The sequence below is a fragment of the Symphalangus syndactylus genome, chromosome 12, assembly GCF_028878055.3.
Source record: "Symphalangus syndactylus isolate Jambi chromosome 12, NHGRI_mSymSyn1-v2.1_pri, whole genome shotgun sequence".
NCBI lineage: Eukaryota > Metazoa > Chordata > Mammalia > Primates > Hylobatidae > Symphalangus > Symphalangus syndactylus.
This window is the reverse complement of record NC_072441.2, coordinates 66182852-66204374: the sequence shown is the minus strand read 5'-3', so window position 1 is coordinate 66204374 and position 21523 is coordinate 66182852. Positions and strand designations below refer to the sequence as shown.

The 21523-nt window shown below is 37.8% G+C and overlaps 1 protein-coding gene across 5 annotated transcripts in view; it reads right to left on the bottom strand.

Moving 5' to 3' along the window:
• Positions 1-21523, bottom strand: part of MAGI3 (membrane associated guanylate kinase, WW and PDZ domain containing 3) — a 280859-nt gene that overhangs the window by 109177 nt on the left and 150159 nt on the right. For all 5 annotated transcript variants that reach the window (XM_063625725.1, XM_063625727.1, XM_063625724.1 and 2 more), the window contains exon 2: positions 18459-18575. In XM_063625725.1, the coding sequence (XP_063481795.1) occupies positions 18459-18575 (117 nt within the window). The remainder of the gene's footprint in view (positions 1-18458; positions 18576-21523) is intronic.

Sequence of the window (21523 nt, the reverse complement as noted above, 5' to 3'; positions counted from 1 at the left end):
AAGACCTCATATAGCCAAGACAATCCTAAGCAAAAGGAACAAAGCTGGAGGCATCACACCACCTGTCTTCAAACTATACTACAAGGGTACAGTAACCAAAACAATATGGTACTGGTACCAAAACCGATACATAGAACAATGGAATAGAAAAGAGGCCTCAGACATGACACCACATATCTATAACCATCTCATCTTCAACAAACCTGACAAAAACAAGCAATGGGGAAAGGATTCCCTATTTAATAAATGGTGTTGTGAAAACTGGCTAGCCATAAGGAGAAAACTGAAACTGGACTCCTTCCTTACACCTTACACAAAAATTAATTCAAGATGGATTAAAGACTTAAATGTAAAACCTAAAACCACAAAAACCCTAGAAGAAAACCTAGGCAATACCATTCAGGACGTAGGCATGGGCAAAGACTTCATGACTAAAACACCAAAAACAATAGCAACAAAAGCCAATACTGACAAATAAGATCTAATTAAACTAAAGAGCTTCTGCACAGCAAAAGAAACTATCATCAGAGTGAACAGGCAACCTATAGAATGGGAGAAAATTTTTGCAATCTATACATCTGGCAAAGGTATGATATCCAGAATCTACAAGGAACTTAAACAAATTTACATGAAAAAAACAAACTACCCCATCAAAAATTGGGTGAAGGATATGAACAGACACTTCTCAAAAGAAGACATTTATGTGGCCAACAAACATATGAAAAAAAGCTCATCATCACTAGTCATTACAGAAATGCAAATCAAAACCACAACAAGATACCATCTCACATCAGTTAGAATGGCGATTATTAAAAAGTCAGGAAACGACAGATGCTGGAGAGGATATGGAGAAATAGGAACGTCTTTACACTGTTAGTGGGAGTGTAAATTAGTTCAACCATTGTGGAAGACAGTGTGGCGATTTCTCAAGGATCTAGAACTAGAAATGCCATTTGACCCAGCAATTCCATTACTGGGTATATACTCAAAAGATTATAAATCCTTCTACTATAAAGACACACATGCACATGTATGTTTATTGCAGCACTATTCACAATAGCAAAGACTTGGAACCAACCCAAATGCCCATCAATGATAGAATGGATAAAGAAAATGTGGCACATGGACACCATGGAATACTATCCAGCCATAAAAAGGAATGAGTTCATGTCCTTTGCACGGACATGGGTGAAGCTGGAAACCATCATTCTCAGCAAACTAACACAGGAACGGAAAACCAAACACCACGTTCTCACTCATAAGTGGGAGTTGAACAATGAGAATACATGGACACAGGGAGGGCAACATCACACACTGGGGTCTGTTGGGGTGTGGGGGGCAAGGGGTGAAAGAGCACTAGGACAAATACCTAATGCATGTGAGGCTTAAAACCTAGATGATGGGTTGATGGGTGCAGCAAACCACCATGGCACATGCATACCTATGCAACAAACCTGCACATTCTGCACATGTATTCCAGAACTTAAAGTATAACAAAAAATAAAATAAAATTGATTTATAATTCTTTATATTCTGAATATTACAGTAAATCATCAAATCTAAGTAACCAACCCCTTCTAAACTGCATCATTATTTTATCTCTAAGAAAGAAAAAACCCTGGCAATTATAATTGAAAGATTTCATCTATTCTAAGATGCATCCCAACTGTAGAGATGTTAAAATGTGAGATAACTGTCTTAGTATTGATGAAGTACTATGATCCATTGTCAGACATATGTATTGCAAATGGGGGATTTCTGTGAAATATGTTTTCTTGAAACAGCACTTTCTGAAAAATCATGCACCCAAAATAATAGAGATTATGGAGAAAACAATGTCATGGTTGACTTCTCGAAACCTTTGCAACTTTGTAACCAGAACACTAACAAAATAAATAATGGTCCTAATTTAAAATATTAATACAGTTTAAAAGACATGTTAAATTCCCAATTAAAAATAATAGAGTAAATAAAATACTGTGTCTTTTAAGAAAATGAAAGGAATGAAAAAAGGTGGCTTGACAGAAAGGGGTATAAGAAAGGGTTAGGCTACTAAATAACGAAGATAGGGCAAATAGTGCAATAAAGATTTTTAAAACAGAACACATGGTCAAACAGAAAAGAGGGTAAATTGAAGTGTATAGGTATCATATACACTGCCATGTTCTTCCTCAGCTGCAATATTCAGTTGTGTTATTTTACTTACTTGTGGCTATTTGATGATAAAAAACATTAGCTTGCTGAGGAAAATGGCGTAGAAACTAGTATAACCTCAGTTAAATTCATGTCATTTTCTACATATGTGCCAATCACATGTAAACTTTTTTGTACTGCAGAAATAAATGTAGAGGAACAGAGAGTATCTTGTCACATTCTGATTTTTTCACCTTTTAAATAAATTGTATTTTGATGACAGAAGCTCTTAATTTTAATATAGTCAAATGTATAAATCTTTTCCTTTACAGCTAATGGTTTTTGTGTCTAGTTGAAAAAAATCCTTTCCTAAGGCTATGGAGATATTCTATATTCTTTTTAAAAAGCACTACAGGTTTGCCTTTCACACCGAGGACTTTAACACAAAAAGCAGATGGTGGGGATGGGGGAGCTGGTGAGAAGTACCAGTCCAATTTCCTTTTTTTCCAAATGACTACTCAAAATAATTTATTGAAAGTCATTAATTTCCCTTCTGATCAGCCGCAGCACTTCTTTCATGGAAATGTCTATATAAGCTTGGGTGTTTACTACTAGGCTTTCTATATACTGACCATTCCTGTATCATTATCAGTGTTATAATTATTCTATTTTCCTAATAAATCTTGATATATAGTATAGCAAGTCCACCTATCTTGCTTTTTGTATTCAAAGCCTGTCCATATACATTCTAGAATCAGATAAACAGGCTAAAAAGGCTGAAATTGTTATGGAATTACATTGAATCTATCAGTCAATTTGAGCAGAACTGATATCTTTGCCATACTGCCTTTAATTCATGAATAAGAAATCTCCGTCAGCATATTTAGATCTTCTTTAGCATCCCTCAGTTTCACACTATAGAGGTCTTATGTTTCATTAGAGGTTAATTTCTACATATTTTAAAAAAACTTATATGCTATGGTAATATTTTCATAAACTTTCATTTTCTAAATATTGATGGTATGAAAGAAATAATTTACCTACAATAGAATGCACTAATTCTAACAGTACAATTATGTGAACTTTGGAAACCATTATCCCCCAAAGTTTCCTTGGGCCTCTTTGCAGTCCTCCACTCTGGGCAGTTACTGACCTACTTTCAGTATAGTTTTGCCTTTAATATAATTTAATACAAATGGAATCATATGTTAATTTGATTCCAGTAGTTTTCTGGTTTCTTTTACTTAGCATAATGCTTTTGAGATTCACCCATGTTGCTCAAATTCTTTTTCCATTTAAGATGTTATCTGCAAGGAGAGATCTTTTAAGTCTTTTCTAAGTTGAATGCCTTTTATTTCTTTTTCCTGTCTTATTACTCTGGCTAGAATTTCCAGTACTATGTTGAATAGTAATGGCAAGACCGGGCATCCTTGCTTTATTGCAGGATCTCACAGGAAAAGCCTTCTGTCTTTCTCTGTTAAGCATAATGTTAGCTTTTATTATGTTGAGGTAGTTTCCCTTCTACTCCTAATTTGTTGAGTATTTTTAAAAATCCTGACAGGGTACTGAATTTTGCTTTTCTGTATTGAGATGTTAATGTGGTATAATATATTGACTGATTCTTATATGTTGAACCATCCTTGCATTCCAGGCATAAATTTTAGCTGGTCAAGATGTATGATTTTTTTAATGTGCAATATAATTTGGTTTGCTAGTATTTTCTTTAGAATTTTTGTGTCAAATATCCATCAGGGTTATTGGCCTGTAGTTCTCCTTCATTGTGTCTTTGTCTGGTTTCGTTATCAGGGTAATGAGTTTAAATGAGTCTGGGAGTGTCCCTTTCTCTTCCGTTCATTGTAAGAATTTGAGAAGGACTGGTATTAACTGTTTGGTAGAATTCTCCAGGGGACCCACCTGGTCCTGGGCTTTTCTTTGTTGGGAAGTTTTTGATTACTGCTTTAATCTCCACACTCATTATAGGTCTTTTCAGATTTTTTATTTCTTTATGATTCAGTCTTGGTAGGTTTATATTTCTAAAACTTTATCCATTTCTTCTAGATCATCCAATTTGTGGGTATCTAACTTTTCACTACAGCAGTCTTTATAATTCTTTCCATTTCTGTGACATCAGTTATAATATCCCCTCTTTCATTTTTAATTTTAGAAATTTAAGTCTTTCTTAATCTAAGTAAGGGTTTATCAATTTTAGTGATTTTCTTTTTTTAAAAAAACAACTCCTGGTTTGGTTGATTTCTTTGTTTTTTAATGTTTTCTATTTAGTTTATCTCTGCTCTAGTCTTTATTATTTTCTTCTTTGTGCTGACTTTGGATTTAGTTCATTCTTATTTGTCTATTTCCTTAAGGTATAAGATTAGGTTGGTGACTTGAGATTTTTCTTCTCTTTTAATCTGTTTACTGCTATAAACTTCCCTCTTAATACTGCTTTTACTATATTCCATAAGTTTTAGTATGTTGTATCTTTTCAAAAAATTTATCTCCAGGTATTTCCTAAATTCTCTCATGATCCACTGGTTGTTTAAGAACACACTGTTTACTTTCCATGTATCTGCAATTTTTCCTGTTTTCTTTCTGCTAATTAATTTTAGTTTCATTCCATTATGGTCAGAGAAGATACTTTGCATAATTTAAATCTTAGTATTTATTAAGACTTGTTTTGTGGTCTAATGTGGTTTATCATAGAGAATCTTCCATGCATGCTTGATAAGAGTGTATATTCTGCTGTTATTGGATGAAATATTCTGTATGTCCATTAGGTCCATTTGGTCTTGTATTGTTCAAGTCCTCTGTTTCCTCATTGATCTTTTGTCTTGTTTTATTCAATTGGTATTCCACTGTATGGATATACCAAAATTAATTATCCATTCACCAATGATAGAAATTCGTGTAGTTTCCACATTTGGGCTGTAATAAATAAAGATGCTATTAACTTACATGACTTTGGGTAGACATATATTTAAATGTATGTTGAGTTAATACCTAGGAGTGAAATTACTAGGTATTATGGTAAGTGTATGTTTAATTTGATAAGAAAACATAACATTATTTTCCAAAGTAGATGTCTTTGTATTCCCACCTGCAATATATGAGAGCTGCAGTTGATTTATGTTACTGTTTCTAAGTAGGAATTCTTTCTGGAGTTTCTTGGGTAATTAATTTTCTCTAAATCTTACAACAAATCAGTTGACAGGAAAAACGACAAAAAAAGTTCTAATTCTCCTGCACAAACTAAAGTTTAACAGTTTGATATAGAGACATCTGGCTTAAAGAAATCAGCTGATATCAACTGAAAGCAAGAGAAGGAAACACTGAAAGGCAGAATCAAAGGTTAAGGTTGGTATTTTCAGGAACCAGGACAGACGCATGTGGGAGAGTAGCAGTCACAATATACTCAAGTCAGTCTTACTTGCAGCTGTTACCACAAGTGTGTGCTCATGGCCATATCTGCTAGTGGTGGGCCTTTCTTACATAATACAATACTAATAAGATGATATGTATATTATACTTCGTATAAATCCTACGAGTTGTGTTCCAAGAAATAACAAGTTTGGAGGCTAAGTAAGTCCTTAAATTGGCAGTTTCAACACACAACTCTGTGTAATGCTGTTAACCATGCTCGGAAATCTAAATGTTAGGTTATTTGAATACCATCCAAATATTTTCTGGCATTTTTCACTGATTATTTGTTACAAGCTTCAGTGCTTTGTAAATATTTAACAGAAAAAATGCAAAGAGAGAAAGTGAATGCTGTTGTAGAACATTCCAACATGAAATAAGAAACGGATCTAAAATCTGAAATAAAAGCAATATATTTAATAGATTTCAATGGCAAAATCAAAATCAGGAGAAGCAGACAAAATGCTTTCACAATTAAAAAAGAAAATGAGATTATATGAAACAACATACTTTGTAATGCCCGATATGGGATGTTTTTGGATACATTCTTAATAATTTGATGAATGTCAGTGCAAAATGAAATATATTTCTTTTTCTGGCATATTTATCACCAAACAAAGATCAAGACCATCAGATAAAACAATTGATACTTTCTGCTTTAAAATTTCATTTTAGGGTTGGGCTCGGTGGCTCACATCTGTAATCCCAGCACTTTGGGAGGCTGAGGTGGGCGGATCACCTGAGGTCAGGAGTTTGAGAGCAGCCTGGCCAACATGGTGAAACCCCATCTCTACTAAAAATAAAAAAATTTGCAGGGCATGCCTGTAATCCCAGCTACGCAGGAGGCTGAGTCAGGAGAATCACTTGAACCTGGGAGGTGGAGGTTGCAGTGAGCTGAGATCACGCCACTGTACTCTAGCCTGGGCAACAGAGCAAGACTCTGTCTCAAAAATAAATAAATAAATCAAAAATAAATAAATAAATAAATACAATTTTAGGTATGAAAAATTCAAATACTAAATATGTATGTGATTATCTTTCAAATTTTAAATGATTTTTATTTGGTATTTATTTTGTGTTAATGCTTCCATTTATTCATTCATTCATTTTAGAGATGCAGTCTTGCTATGTTGCCCAGGCTGAGCTTGAACTCCTGGCTTCAAGAGTTCCTTCCGCCTCAGCCTCCCAAAGTGCTGGGACTACATTTGTGAGCCACCATGCCCAACCAATGTCTCCTTCTTTTTTCTGTTATCAAACATCTGTATCAAGTAGAGATCATTGAAAAACAGTAACAAAATCTTATTTTATTAGTTCATAATAATAATAACAATAGTAAACCATTTGATTTTATCTTGCCAGGTTCTCTCTGTAAGCACTTGCCACACAGGAGAATCCATCCTAAACTACAGTGTTCGTAGCCATAACTACTGCCATAACAGTCAAGTGCAGCAGTCATTTGGGCTCTCAAGGTACTGGGTTCATTTGTCATTTCTTCACAATCAACCATAAGTGATACTGTAATTAAATTGTGATGCCATGGCTTCTGATGAATTATCAACATCCCACCTCTCGTTGGAAGAAACTTAGCACTCCACGTAAGATCGGCCAAGACAACCAAAACCAATTCTGAAATCCCTTCTTAGAGGTTCTGTCTCCTGGGAGCACTACTAGTACTAATTCTGTATCAAGATCCAGAGAAGAGAGAGAAATCACATGGCATTCTGAACAGAGACAGTTTAATATATAGAATTGTTAACTGTTTACAAGGAATTAACTAAGTAGGAATAAACGAGGACTCTAAAGAATATCACCCTAAAGCTGAGGGAGAATATTTAAATAAGGAACAAACTTGAAAGGGAGTGACTTTCCCAAGGTCTGGGATTCAGACCTCATTGAAGAGAGTATGGTAACAGACCACCGGATGGTGCGGAATTTTCCTGGGTTGCCTGAGGACAGAGCTAGTTCACAGTTAGTGGGTCAGGGATTTAACAGGCAGGAAACTGCATGGGGTATCAGTGAAATTCACCAGCAAGCTACCTATGGTGGTGAGTGAGATTTGTAAATAGAAAACCAGCTAAGACACTGGCTAGACTTGCCAGAAACCAATAGGAAAACTGGTTCTCAGAGGATGTTGCTGAAAACTGGGGGACCAAATGGGATGTCACAGAACTCACCAGGAAACTGCTAAGTCAGCTGGTGCACTGCTGGTACTCATGAAATCACCTATGAGGGTGTTGCTGAACTTGCTATAAGGAAGTCTCCTGCAGGTGTGCCACTGAACTTGTCACTGGGAAGCTGACTGCTAGGGTACTGCTGAAACTTGCTGGGTGTCTTTTTGGATAGCAGGAGCAAAAAGAAAAAGATACACTGGAACCAGGAAAAGAACTCTTCTTTCTCCAGTATCCTTTCTGTGCCCTCTATTGAAAGCTTAACGCTGTGCCAATGGACAGGAGACAAATGTTACAGTATCACAAGCAGGCAAAAAAGTAGATTTATAGCCAAGAGGCAATGGGTAATAAATGGCAGAGTAGTTTTCTGAGAGATTCTATCATAAATGGGAGTTGAATTTTGCCAAATAATTTTTCTGCATCTATTGAAAAGATTAATTGGTTTTTATTTTCTAATATTACTATATTAATTTTCAAATGTTATACCAACTTGGCATTCCTGAAACAAACTCCACTTGATCACAATGTATTATCCTTTTATATATTGCTATATATATTGACTTGCTAAAATACTGTTAAGAATTTTTGAGTCTACATTCAAGAAAAATTTTAGCCTAACATTTTCTTTTAATATTTTTGTCTGATTTTAGAATCAGAATCATGTTCACAACACAGAATGAGTTGGGAAATGTTCCCTCCTATATTTTCTAGAAGAGTTTGTGTAGAATTGGTATTATTTCTTTCTTAAATGTTCAGAACAATTTACCAGTATCACCTGGGCCTAAAGTTTTCTTTTTTCCAACTTTTAAGTTCAGGGGTACATGCACAGGTTGTGCAGGTTTGTTACATAAATGTGTGCCATGGTAATTAGCTGCACAGATCATTCTATCACCTACATATTAAGCCCAGCATTCATTAGCTATTCTTACTGATGCTGTCCTTCCTCCCACCCCCCACCCTCCAACAGGTCCCAGTGTGTGTTGTTCCCCACCATGTGTCCATATGTTCTCATCATTCAGCTCTCAATTATAAGTGAGAACATTTGATTTTCTGTTCCAAATGAATTTTAAAATAGTTTTTTTCTTATTCTGTGAAGAATGTCAATGATAGTTTAATGGGAATAGCACTGAATCTATAAATTACTTTGGGCAGTATGGCCATTTTGATGATACTGATTCTTCCTATTCATAAGTACGGAATGTTTTTCCATTTGTTTGTGTCATCATCTCTGATTTCTTTTTTTTGAGATGGAGTCTCACAGTCTCCCAGGCTGGAGTGCAGTGGGGTGATCTCGGCTCACTACAAGCTCCACCTCCCGGGTTCACGCCATTCTGCTGCCTCAGCCTCCTGAGTAGCTGGGACTATAGGCGCCCACTCCCGCCACCGTGCCTGGCTAATTTTTTTGTTTTAGTAGAGATGGGGTTTCACCGTGTTAGCCAGGATGGTCTCGATCTCCTGACCTCGTGATCTGCCCATCTTGGCCTCCCAAAGTGCTGGGATTACAGGCATGAGCCACCACGCCCGGCCATCATCTCTGATTTCTTTCAGCAGTCGTTTGTAGTTCTCCTTGAAGAGGTAATTCACTTCCCTTGTTAGTTGTATTCCTAGGTATTTTATTCTTTTTTGTGGCAATTGTGAATGGGAGTTCATTCTGGATTTTGGCTCTCAGCTTGCCTGTTCTTGATCTATAGGAATGCTAGCAATTTTTGCACATTGATTTTGTACCCTGAGATTTTGCTGAAGTTGCCTATCAGTTTAAGAAGCTTTTGGGCAGAAACGGTGGAATTTTCTAGATATAGGAAATCGTGTCATTGGCAAACAGGGATAGTTTGACTTCCTCTTCCTATTTGAATATGCTTTCTTTCTTTCTTTTTCTTGATCGCCCTGGTCAGAACTTCCAGAACTATACTGAATAGCAGTGGTGAAAGAGGGCATCCTTGTCTTGTACTGGTTTTCAAGGGGAATGGTTCCAGCTTTTGCCCATTCAGTATGATATTGGCTGTGGGTCTGTCATAAATGGCTCTTATTATTTTGAGATATGTTCCTTCAATATCTAGTTTATTGAGAATTTTTAACATGAAGCGTTGTTGAATTTTATCGAAGGCCTTTTCTGCATCTATTGAGATAATCATGTGGTTTTTGTCTTTAGTTCTATTTATGTGGTGAATTACGTTTATTGATTTGTGTATGTTGAACCAGCCTTGCATCCTGGGGATGAAGCTGACTTGATTGTGGTGGATAAGCTTTTTGATGTGCTGTTGGATTTGGTTTGCCAGTATTTTACTGAGGGTTTTTGCATTGATGTTCATTAGGGATACTGGCCTGAAGTTTTCTTTTTTTGTTGTATCTCTGCCAGGTTTTGGTATCAGGATGATGCTGGCCTCATAAAATGGTTAGGGAGGAGTCCCTCCTTTTCAGTTGTTTGGAATAGCTTCAGAAGAAATGGTACCAGCTCCTCTTTGTACCTCTGGTAGAATTCAGCTGTAAATCCATCTGGTCCTGGGCTTTTTTGGGTTGGTAGGCTATTTATTACTGCCTCAATTTCAGAATTGGCTGTTGGTCTCTTCAGGGAATCAACTTCTTCCTGGTTCAGCCTTGACACGGTGTATATGTCCAGGAATTTATCCATTTTCTTCTAGATTTTCTAGTTTATTTGCACAGAGGTGTTTATAGTATTCTCTGATGGTTGTTTGTATTTCTGTGGGGTCAGTGGTGGTACTTCCCCCTTATCATTTCTGATTGTGTTTGAATCTTCTCTCTTTTCTTCTTTATTAATCTAGCTAGCAGTCTATTTTATTATTTTTTTCAAGAACCCAGCTCCTGGATTTGCTGAGTTTTTGAAGGGCTTTTCATGTCTCTATCTCCTTCAGTCTAGCTCTGATCTTGGTTATTTCTTGTCTCCTTCTAGCTTTGGGGTTTGTTTGCACTTGGTTCTCTAGTTCTTTTAGTTGTGATGTTAGGTTGTTAACTTGAGATCTTTCTAGCCTTTTGATGTGGGCATTTAGTACTATAAATTTCCCTCTTAACACTGCTTTAGCTGTATCTCAGAAATTCTGATATGTTGTCTTTTTGTTCTCATTGGTTTCAAAGAACTTCTTGATTTCTGTCTTAATTTCATTATTTACCCAAGAATCATGCAAGAACAGGTTGTTCAATTTCCATGTAGTTGTATGGTTTTAAGTGAACTTCTTTCTTTCCTTTTTTTTTTTGTTTTATTGTTTGTTTTGGTTTTTTTTGTTTTTGTTTTTGTTTTTTTTAAGATGGAATCTCGCTCTGTAACTCAGGCAGGAGTGCAGTGATGCATCTCAGCTCACTGCAACCTCTGCCTTCCAGGTTCAAGCGATTTTCCTGCCTCAGCCCCCTGAGTAGCTAGGACTACAGGCATGTGCCACCATACTCAACTAATTTTTGAGTGAATTTCTTAATCTTGATTTCTAATTTGATTGCACTGTGGTCTGAGAGATTGTGATTTCAGTTCTTTTGCATTTGCTGAGGAGTGTTTTACTTCCGATTATGTGATCAGTTTTAGACTAAGTGCCATGCAGTGATGAGAAGAACATATATTCTGTTGTTTTGGGGTGGAGAGTTCTGTAGATATCTATCAGGTCCTCTTGATCCAGAGCTGAGTTCAGGTCCTTAATATCTTTGTTAATTTTCCATCTCAATGATCTACCTACTATTGTCAGTGGGTGTTAAAGTCTCCCATGATTATTGTGTGGGAGTCTCTCTTTGAAGGTCCCTAAGAACTTGCTCTATGGCCAGGTACAGTGGCTCATGCCTGTAATCACAGGGCTTTGGGAGACCGAGATGAGTAGACCACTTGAGGTCAGGAATTCGAGACCAGCCTGGCCAACATGGTGAAACTCTGCCTCCACTAAAAAAACACAAAAAATTAGCCAGGTATGGTGGTGGGCACCTACAGTCCCAGCTATTCGGGAGGCTGAGGCAGGAGAATTGCTTGAACCCAGGAGGCAGAGGCTGCAGTGAGCCAAGATCGCACCACTGCACTTCAGCCTGGGTGACAGAGTGAGAATCCGTCTCAAAAAAAAAAAGAACTTTATGAATTTGGGTGCTCCTGTATTGGGAGCATATATATTTAGGGTAGTTGGCTCTTATTGTTGAATTGAACCCTTTACCATTATGTAATGCCCTTCTTTGACTTGTTTGATCTGTGTTAGTTTAAAGTCTATTTTAAAGTCTGTTGGTTAAAGTCTATTTTGTCTGAAACTAGAATTGCTTTTTTCCATTGGCTTGATAAATTTTCCTCCATCCCTTTCTTTTGAGCCTATGTGTGTCTTTGCATGTGAGATGGGTCTCTTGAAGACAGTATATTGATGGATCTTGACTCTTTAAACAGCTTGCTATTCTGTGTCTTTTAATTGGGGCATTTAGCCCATTTATATTTAAGGATAGCATGGTTATGTGTGGATTTGATCCTGTCATCATGATGCTAGCTGGTTATTTTGCAGACTTGTTTATGGTGGTTGCTTCATAATGTCACTGGTCTGTGCACCACAGTGTGTTTTTGTAGTGGCTGGTAATGATGGTTTTTCCTTTTCATATTTAGTGTTTCCTTCAGGTGCTTTTGCAAGGCAGGTCTAGTGGTAATGAAGTCCCTTAGCATTTGCTTGTCTGTAAAGGATATTAATTCTCCTTTGCTTATGAAGCTTGGTTTAGCCAGATATGAAATTCTGGGTTGGTAACGTTGACTACTGGGCCCAGTCTCTTCTGGCTTGCAGGGTTTCTGCTGAGAGGTCCACTGTTTTTATCTGGTGGCTTCCCTTTGTATGTGACCTGGCCTTTCTCTCTGGCTGTGCTTAACATTTTTTCTTTCATTTCAACCTTAGAGAATCTGATTATTAATTGTCTTGGGGATGATCTTCTCATGGAGTATCTTACTGGGGTTCTTTGCATTTCCTGAATTTGAACATTGGCTTGGCCTGTCTTGCTAGGTTGGGGAAGTTCTCCTCGATGATATCCTGAAGTATGTTTTCCAACTTGGTTCCATTCTCCCCATCATTTTCAGGTACCCCCATCAGTCGTAGATTTGGTCTCTTTATATAATTCCCTATTTCTCAGAGGTTTTGTTCATTCATTTTCATTCTTTTTTCTTTATTCTTGTCTGCCTGTCTTAATTCAGAAAGCCAGTCTTCCAGCTCTTAGATTCTTTTCCCCGCTTGGTTTATTCTGCTATTAATACTTGTGATTGCATTGTGAAGTTCTTGTAGTGTGTTTTCAGCTATAACAGGGGGTTATGTTCCTCTCTAAAATAGCTTTGGCTGTCAGCTCCTGTACTGTTCTATGATGATTCTTAGCTTCTTTGCATTGGGTTACAATGTGCTCCTTTAGCTCAATGAAATTCATTATTACCCATCTTCTAAAGCCTACTTCTGTCATTTCAGCCATCTCAGCCTTAGCCTGGTTCTGAGACCTTGCTGGAGAAGTGTTGTGGTCATTTGGAGGAGACGGGGAACTCTAACTTTTTGAGTTTTCAGCTTTTTTTGCATTGATTCTTTCTCATCATTGTGGGCTTATGTACCTTTGATCTTTGAGGTTGCTGATCTTTGGACGGGGTTTTTGTGGTTTTTCTTTGTTGTTGTTTTCTGTTTGTTTGTTTTTAACAGTCTGGTCACTCTTCTGCAGGGCTGCTGCAGTGTGCTGGGGGTCTGCTCCAGACCCTAGTTGCCTTGGTTCTTCCTGTACCTGGAGGTATCGCCAGTGAAAGCTGCAAAACAGCAAAGATGGCAGCTTGCTGCTTCCTCTGGAAGCTCTGTCCCAGGTGGGTACTGACCTACTGCCAGCCTGAACGTACCTGTAGGAGGTGGCTGGATACTCCAGTTAGGAGGTCTCACCCAGTCGGGACGAATGGCATCAGTGTGGCTGCTTTTTGGTAAAGGAGTTGTGTTGTGTTGGGCATCCCTTCAGCCCCCTATTGGTCTGGGCTCTCCAAGGCCTACAGGATGGACCCATTGACGAGCCCAAACGGCCAAGGTGAAGGCTTGCCCACCCCTCAGGCACTCTGTCCCAGGGAGAAATTGGAGCTCTGTCAGTTCCATAGAACATGGGTGGTGGCTGGAGGCCCAGGCTGGGAAGAGCCAGCTGGGAGGATCAGCTGAGATGAGGAGTGGATCGGAGTCCCGCTTAAAGAAACAGTCTGGCCACGCCTCCACAAAACAGCTGTGTCTTGGTGGAGAACCGCTTCTCTCCGTCAGCTTGGACTCTCCAAAGCCTGCAGGCTGGAACGGTTGAGTCATCCATCCAACCCAGGTGGCAGCCCTCCCCTCCCCGGGGCACTCCATCCCAGCGAGAGATCAGAGCTCTGTCCATAGTATGTGCCAGTGGGCATGGCGGGAGGGCCCAGCTGGGAGGTCCTGCCCAGTGAGGAGGAAGTGATCCAGGCTGCTTAAAGCAGCAGTCTGGTCATGATCTGGCAAAGCCACTGTGTTGTGCTGCTGGGGGGACCCTCCCTTGTCTGGAACTTTTGGACTCTCCAAAGCCCGCATGCTGGAATGGCTGAGTCGACCAAACAGCAGAGATGGTGCCTACCCCTCTCCCCTAAAGTTTTCTTTACAGGAAAGTTAAAAACTAAAATTCAATTTCTTTAATAGATAGAGGATTTTTCAGCTCACCTATTTCTTCATGAGTGAGCATTGGTAGTTTTTGTCTTCTAAAGAATTTGTCCATTTCATCTAAGTTGTTGAGTTTATTGGCATAAAGTTATTCAGAATATTCCTTATTAGGTCGGGTGTGGGGTCTCACGTCCGTAATTCCAACACTTTGGGAGACCAAGGCCAGAGGATCGCTTGAGCTCAATAGTTTGAGACCAGCCTAGGCAACATAGCCAAGACCTCGTCTCTAATAAAAATAAAAATAAAAAAATTAACTGCGCATGGTGGCACACACCTGTAGTTCCAGTAACTGAGGAGGTTGAGGCAAGAGGATAACTTGAGCCCAGGAGATGGAAGAAATGGAAGTTGAGCTATAATCACATCAATGAATTCCAGGACCTGGGTGACAGAGTGAGGCTATGTCTCAAAAAAAAAAAAAAAAATTCTTTATCATACACTTTTACACACTTAACATCTATAGGATTTTCAGTGAAGTCACCTCTCTCATTCCTGATATTGTTTTCTTTTGTAGTGACAGAGTCTCACTATTTGCCCAGGCTTGTCTCAAACTCCTGGACTCAAGCAATCCTCCTGCCTCAGCCTCCCAAAGCACTGGGATTACAGGCATGAGCCACTGCACCCAGCCTCCGGATAGCATTAATTTGTGCTTAATTTCTTCCTAAGCAGTCTAGCTAGAGGTTTATCACCTTTATTGATCTCAAAGAATGTGCTTTGGGTTTCATTGATTTTTTTCTATTTTCTATTGCACTGGTTTCTACTCTTTATTATTTTCTTCCTTCTACTTAAAATAAGTATTTTCCTCCTTCTTTTTAAGATTCTTAAGGTAGAAGTTTAGATCACTAATTTGAAATCTTCATTATTTTTTAATATAAGTATTTAATACTGTAAATTTCCATTTAAATACTACTCTAGCTACAACCTACAAATTTTCATATATTGTGTTTGATACGTTTGAATTTGTTGGTTGATATGTGTAATATGTTGTAATCTCCTTTGTGATTTATTCAACTCACAGTTTATTTAGAAGTGTGCTATTAATTATTAATTTCTGAATATCTTTCTGTTAGTAATTTCTTTTTCTCTATTTTTTTTTAAGAGACAGGGTCTCACTCCTGACATGATTATAGCTCCCTATAGCCTCAAACTCCTGGGCTCAAGGGATCCTCCTGCCTCAGCCTCTCGAGTAGCTAGGACTACAGGTATGTGCCACCTTGTCTGCCTCATTAAAACAAATTTTTTTTGTAGAGATGGGGTCCTGGTATGTTGCCCAGGCTGGTCTCAAACTCCTAGCCTCAAGCAATCCTCCCACCATCGTTAATAATTTCTAATTTAATTTCATGATGGCCAGATAACATGTTTTATATGATTTAAGTCTAAATCCTCTTAAATTTATCAGTTCTTGTTTTGTGGTGCAGAATATGGTCTATATTTGTAAATGTATCATCTGCACTAGAAAAGCATGTGTATTCTGCTGCTGTTGGGTGGCATCTTCTAATAAATAGTAACTAGGCTAAGCTGGTTGAAAATGCTGTTCATGTTTTCTATTACCTTACTGATTTTTTGCTTAATTTTAAAATTAATTACTAAAAGGGGATGTTGAAATCTTGAACTGTAATTATAAAGTTGTCTATTTTCCTTTCAGTTCTATTGCTCTGGTATCATTTCCCTTCTACCTGAAGAATTTCCTTTAACATTTCATTCTGTTTGTTGTCTGCGCATTTTGTCCAAACTTTAATATTTCTTACAGTGTACATCTGCTGCTGAAAACTTCTTTCATCTTTTTTTTGTCTGAAAATTCTTTATTTCTCTTTCATTTTTGAAGGATATTTTTGTTGTACATAGAAATCCAGGTTGGCATTTTTTTTCCTTGCAGCATGTTAAAGATGTTATTTGATGGACTCGCTTATACTGTTTCTGTGGATACTGGAGTACTGCAGTCCTTCTTTGTTCCCTTGCATATAATTTATCTTTTTTTTCTGTATTTTGCATTTTCTTTTTCAAAAATTTTTATTTGATTTCACTTTATTTAGAGATGGGGTCTCACTATGTTGCCCAGGCTGGATTTGAACTCCTGGGCTCAAGTGATCCTCCCACCTCAGCTTCCTGCTGAGTTGAGATTACAGGCACATGCTAGCATGCCCAGCATCATTTTCTTTTTATCAATGGTTTTTTATAATCCAATTATGATGTCCTTTGATATGGTTTTCTTCATGTTTCTTCTGCTTGGGATCTATTGAGCTTCTTAGATCTGTGTGCTTATTATTTTCATGAAATTTGGAAAAATTTCAGTCACTATGTCTTTTTTTTCTCCTTCCTCCACTTTGGCTTGATAGTTTGCCATGGGTAAATATAAATGCATCATAGTCCTGTTCTGCCTGTATTTCAATGTCTGAAAACAGCTGTTACATATTCCTCGTCCAATTTCTAGTTCTTTATTACAAGAGGGTAAATCTAGTACTAGTTATGGTGCTGGTACTTCATTGCAGAAGTAGAAATCTCTCCTCTCCCCATTGTCATCTGGTTGCTCAAAAAAAAAAAAAGTTCACTTTTTCAGTCATTTTCTTCTCTGTGCTTCAGTTTCATTAGTTTATATTGCTATGTGTTCAGGTTCACTGATCTTTTCTTCTCCAGTTTTGAATCTCCTGTTGAGTCCATTCAGTGAATTTTTAAGGTTCCACTTCATTCATATATATATATATATATACACACACACACACACACACACACACACACGAATATTTATATATAATTTTTCTCTTCATTATGTTGATACTGTTCTTTAAATCCTTGAGCATATTTCTAATAACTAAAACTCCTGGTATAGTAATGCCATCATGTGTCATTTCTGTTTCTTTTTTCTATCAGCTGACTTTTCTTTTGATTATGGGTCACATTTTCCTGCTTTTTGCAGGTCTAGTAATTTTATATTAGATGCTGGACATTTTGAATATTTTGTTACACAATGTTTCCATTTTGTTGTCTATTTTTTTGTTTGTTTGAGACAGAGTCTCGCTCTGTCACCAGCCTGGAGTGCAGTGGCACGATCTCGGCTCACTGCAACCTCCACTTCCCAGGTTCAAGCAATTCTCCTGCCACAGCCTCCCAAGTAGCTGGGACTACAGGCATGCTTGGCTAATTTTTGTATTTCTAGTAGAGATGGGCTTCTACTAGAAATGTAGTTGGCCAGGCTAGTCTCAAACCCCTGACCTCAGGTAATCTTCCCACTGCAGCCTCCCAAAGTGCTGGGATTATATAATCTTAAATTCTAGTCTTCACTTTTTAAAAGTCAAAATATAGAATCTTCCAGTTTTTCTACTTTCTACTTTTTTTTTTTTTTTTTTTTGAGACGTAATCTCACTCTTTCACCCAGGCCAGACTGCAGTGGCGCTATCTCAGCTCACTGCAAGCTCCGCCTCCTGGGTTCCTGCCATTCTCCTGCCTCAGCCTCCTGAGTAGCTGGGATTATAGGCGCCTGCCACCGCGCCCGACTAATTTTTTTTTTGTATTTTTAGTAGAGATGGAGTTTCACCATGTTAGCCAAGATGGTCTCGATCTCCTGACCTCGTGATCTGCCCGCCTCGGCCTCCCAAAGTGCTGGGATTACAGGCGTGAGCCACTGCGTCTGGCCTTTTTTTTGACAGAGTCTCGCTCTGTCACCCAGGCTGGAGTGCAGTAGCATGACCTCGGCTCACTGCAACCTCCTCTTCCTGGGTTCAAGCGATTCTCCTGCTTCAGCCTCCCCAGTAGCTGGGATTACAGGGGTGTGCCACCACGCCCAGCTAATCTTTGTATTTTTAGTAGAGACGAGGTTTCACCATGTTGGCCAGGCTGGTCTCGAACTCCTGACCTCATGTTCACCCACCTCAGCCTCCCAAAGTGCTGGGATTATAGGTGTGAACCACTGCACCTGGCCCAGTTTTTCCATTTTTCTACTTTTAAAAACAAAACCTCTGAAGTTCTTTGAAAATTTTTCTTCTTATCCAATTTTTGTTTCATTCTTGTTCCCAACTTAGTCTTCACAATTTCATGTGAAATACTCCATCAAACTATCTGTAGATGTTTAGTTAAGAAAGGACATTTCTGCTTCAGTTCTTTTATTCCATCACATACTTACATGGAATGGTTCTCAAGTAGAGATTATCTCTGATCACTTGCTGCAGTTTGTGGTCAATTGATCCTTTTTGAAACTGAAGACTTAGGTAATGCCGCAAATCTTTATTAATGACTTTGCCTGGAGCAAAGACAAAAAAACAGAAAATAAATGCATAATTTTTAGACATTCACTTAAATATAGAAGCTAGTAACTAAATACTCTTAAACCAGTTAGCTATAAACAGGATAAAGAAATCAGAGAATTTTACTAAAAAGAAAATAACACCAAATTATTTATAGGTACTATAATTAAAATATGTACCTGCAATATAATGTGGGAATAATTTTACATGGTTAGGGAGGGAGAAGGTACAGGTCAGAGAAGGTGACAAAAATATTCAGAATAATTTCATTTAGTCCCATGGCTTTAAATACTATCTATATAATGATAACTTCCACATTCATATCATGTATCCATCCTTGATCTACCTCTGCCAAGCTCTGAACTCATCAAACTGATGCATATATACTGCAGATACATTTGGAAGTCAAATAAACACCTCAAGTTTCAGATAGCCAAAACAGAACTTTTAATTCCATCTGCCCCCAATGTTTCCTCCCCAACATTTTCCCTATTGTAGAAGGCACCATCAACTTGCAAAACAATCTCGAAATCTAGAAGTCATTCTTGATTTCTCCTTTTCACTTCTACCCATCCAGATCCAACCCATTAGCAACTTTTGTCAGTTCTACTTCCAAGACATATTTGACCTTTCTTCATTTCCTTTGCCACCACCCTAATCTAAGCCACCACTGATTCCTCATCTGGAATTCTGTCCCAGCCTTCTAATCGGCATCTATTCTTGTCTCCCTCCTGCCGCCCACCACTTAGAAGCCAGAGTGAGATTTAAAACATAAATCTGATAATTACTACTCTGTTTAGGGTCCCCCAAGATATCTTGTACTTGCAACAAAATCTAAAATCCTGAACAGGGACTAGAAGGCCCTACATGTTCTGGCTCCAGCCATCTCTGATCCTAATTTGGTCACTCTTCCCACTGTCAAACACTGCTCCACCTATTCTTGGCCATCTTTCTGATCTTCAAAAAGGCCAAACTGGCCCTACGTTAGGGTCTTCCACCTATCACTAGATTGAACAGGCATTTTCTGTCCACTTGCTTGACTCCTAGATACAATGTGAATAATTAAGAAAGTCAAAAATGTTCTATTATTTGTGGGGAAAATGAGAAATAAACAGAGAGATATAAGGGCTCTCAAAGAAATATTAAGCAGAAAAAACAGGATTGCAGAAATATGATAGCAATGAATTTATAGTAAGGGTTGAACTTAAAATGAAACTCCAAGCAGTCCAAACCATTGTTCATTAGACAAGGCTTCAGATAATTAGAAAAAATCAATGCTAAGGCAAAATAGATTATTTTACTGAATAAGAACAGTTGATTAAAGTATACTCTTTTATTTAGAGCAACGCACTTATGACAAGTTTAGATAAACCAAATACTATAGATCAGCTAATTTTTTAAACTATTATTCCACAATATTACATTTCTAATTCCCTCTTTTTCTCTTCTCATATGTATAAATTAACATAACCTATGCAAGACGGTGTTAATATAAGCAGGAAATCAGTGTGGGTCAAAAGTTCAGCAAACATATTCAGACCCTAAACTAATAAACACAAACCAGAAAAAGTCCTTCTTTTGTCTTGCCAAAAATAGATGCTGAGGCAAGGGGGAGCCTCTGTGATTTTAATAAACCTGAAAGATATTTACCAGGATGAACACAGAAGAATCTCTGGTCCCAGAGGTTGTTTCTATTAAGCATTTAGGGATCCCACTAACCCAAGCCTTATTTAGATAAAAATAATATTATTTCATTTTTTAAATTTATAATACAGAATAATACAGTATACTATTCATCACTGGATAGAATAAAATGCTAATTTATAATCAATACTGTATAGTCTCATTGCTTATTGAACAAAAATATACCAAATAATGAATTCATTAAGTATTTTTAAAATCAAGTAAGAGATGTCTCAAATGTTTTGTAAATGTTATACAAAAGTTTTGGCAGATCGCTATATAGTTGTCTAAAAGTGTTTTTGTGATATTTGGGGAAGTTTGGTTAGGGTTTTTGAATGGACAGAGAATGCATCACTGTTTTTCCCCCCACTTAAAAATAACATAATGTAGGCTCCGACATCTAAAAATCTGCTATACAACATATTTTCAGAAAAAGACTTAATTTGGATAAAAGATAATACATGAATAATTTAAAAAGACAATCTGACTCAATACTTTGTTTTATTAACTCACAATTTCCTTTTATTTTAAATTTGAAGCTTTACTGTCAGATATGGTATAACTTACAAAGATAACTATAAAATGCTAAAAACTCAGACTGCATTTTAATCTATAAAATAACAACCATTAAATTAGATATAATTAAGGACAAAGCCACAATAAAATCATAAATACAGCATAATGGGTCTCTTAAGGCAAAATAATTGAAACAACGCAATTCTTGCTTTTTTTTTTTTTTTTTTTTTTTTTTAGATGGAGTCTCACTCTGTCACCCAGGCTGGAGTGCAGTGGCACAATCCTGGCTCACTGCAAGCTCCACCTCCTGGGTTCACGCCATTCTCCTGCCTCAGCCTCCTGAGTAGCTGGGACTACAGGCGCCCGCCACCATGCGTGGCTAATTTTTTGTATTTTTTAGTAGAGACGGGGCTTCACCGTATTAGCCAGGTTGGTCTCGATCTCCTGACCTCGTGATCCGCCCACCTCGGCCTCCCAAAGTGCTAGGATTACAGGCATGAGCCACCGCGCCTGGCCTTAATTCTTGTTTTAAGGGCCTACAAGATCTTAAGACTGAGAGGCCAAGGCTGGAATTGCACTCTTTCTCACCCTTCATTTCTACTGGGATTCTGGATGTAACACCAAGATGTAACACCAAGTTGCAAAGAAAAGTGTGAGGGACAATTTTGTAAGTGTGATATTTTGGCTGGGTGCGGTGGCTCATGCCTGTAATCCGAGCACTTTGGGAGGCCGAGGCAGATGGATT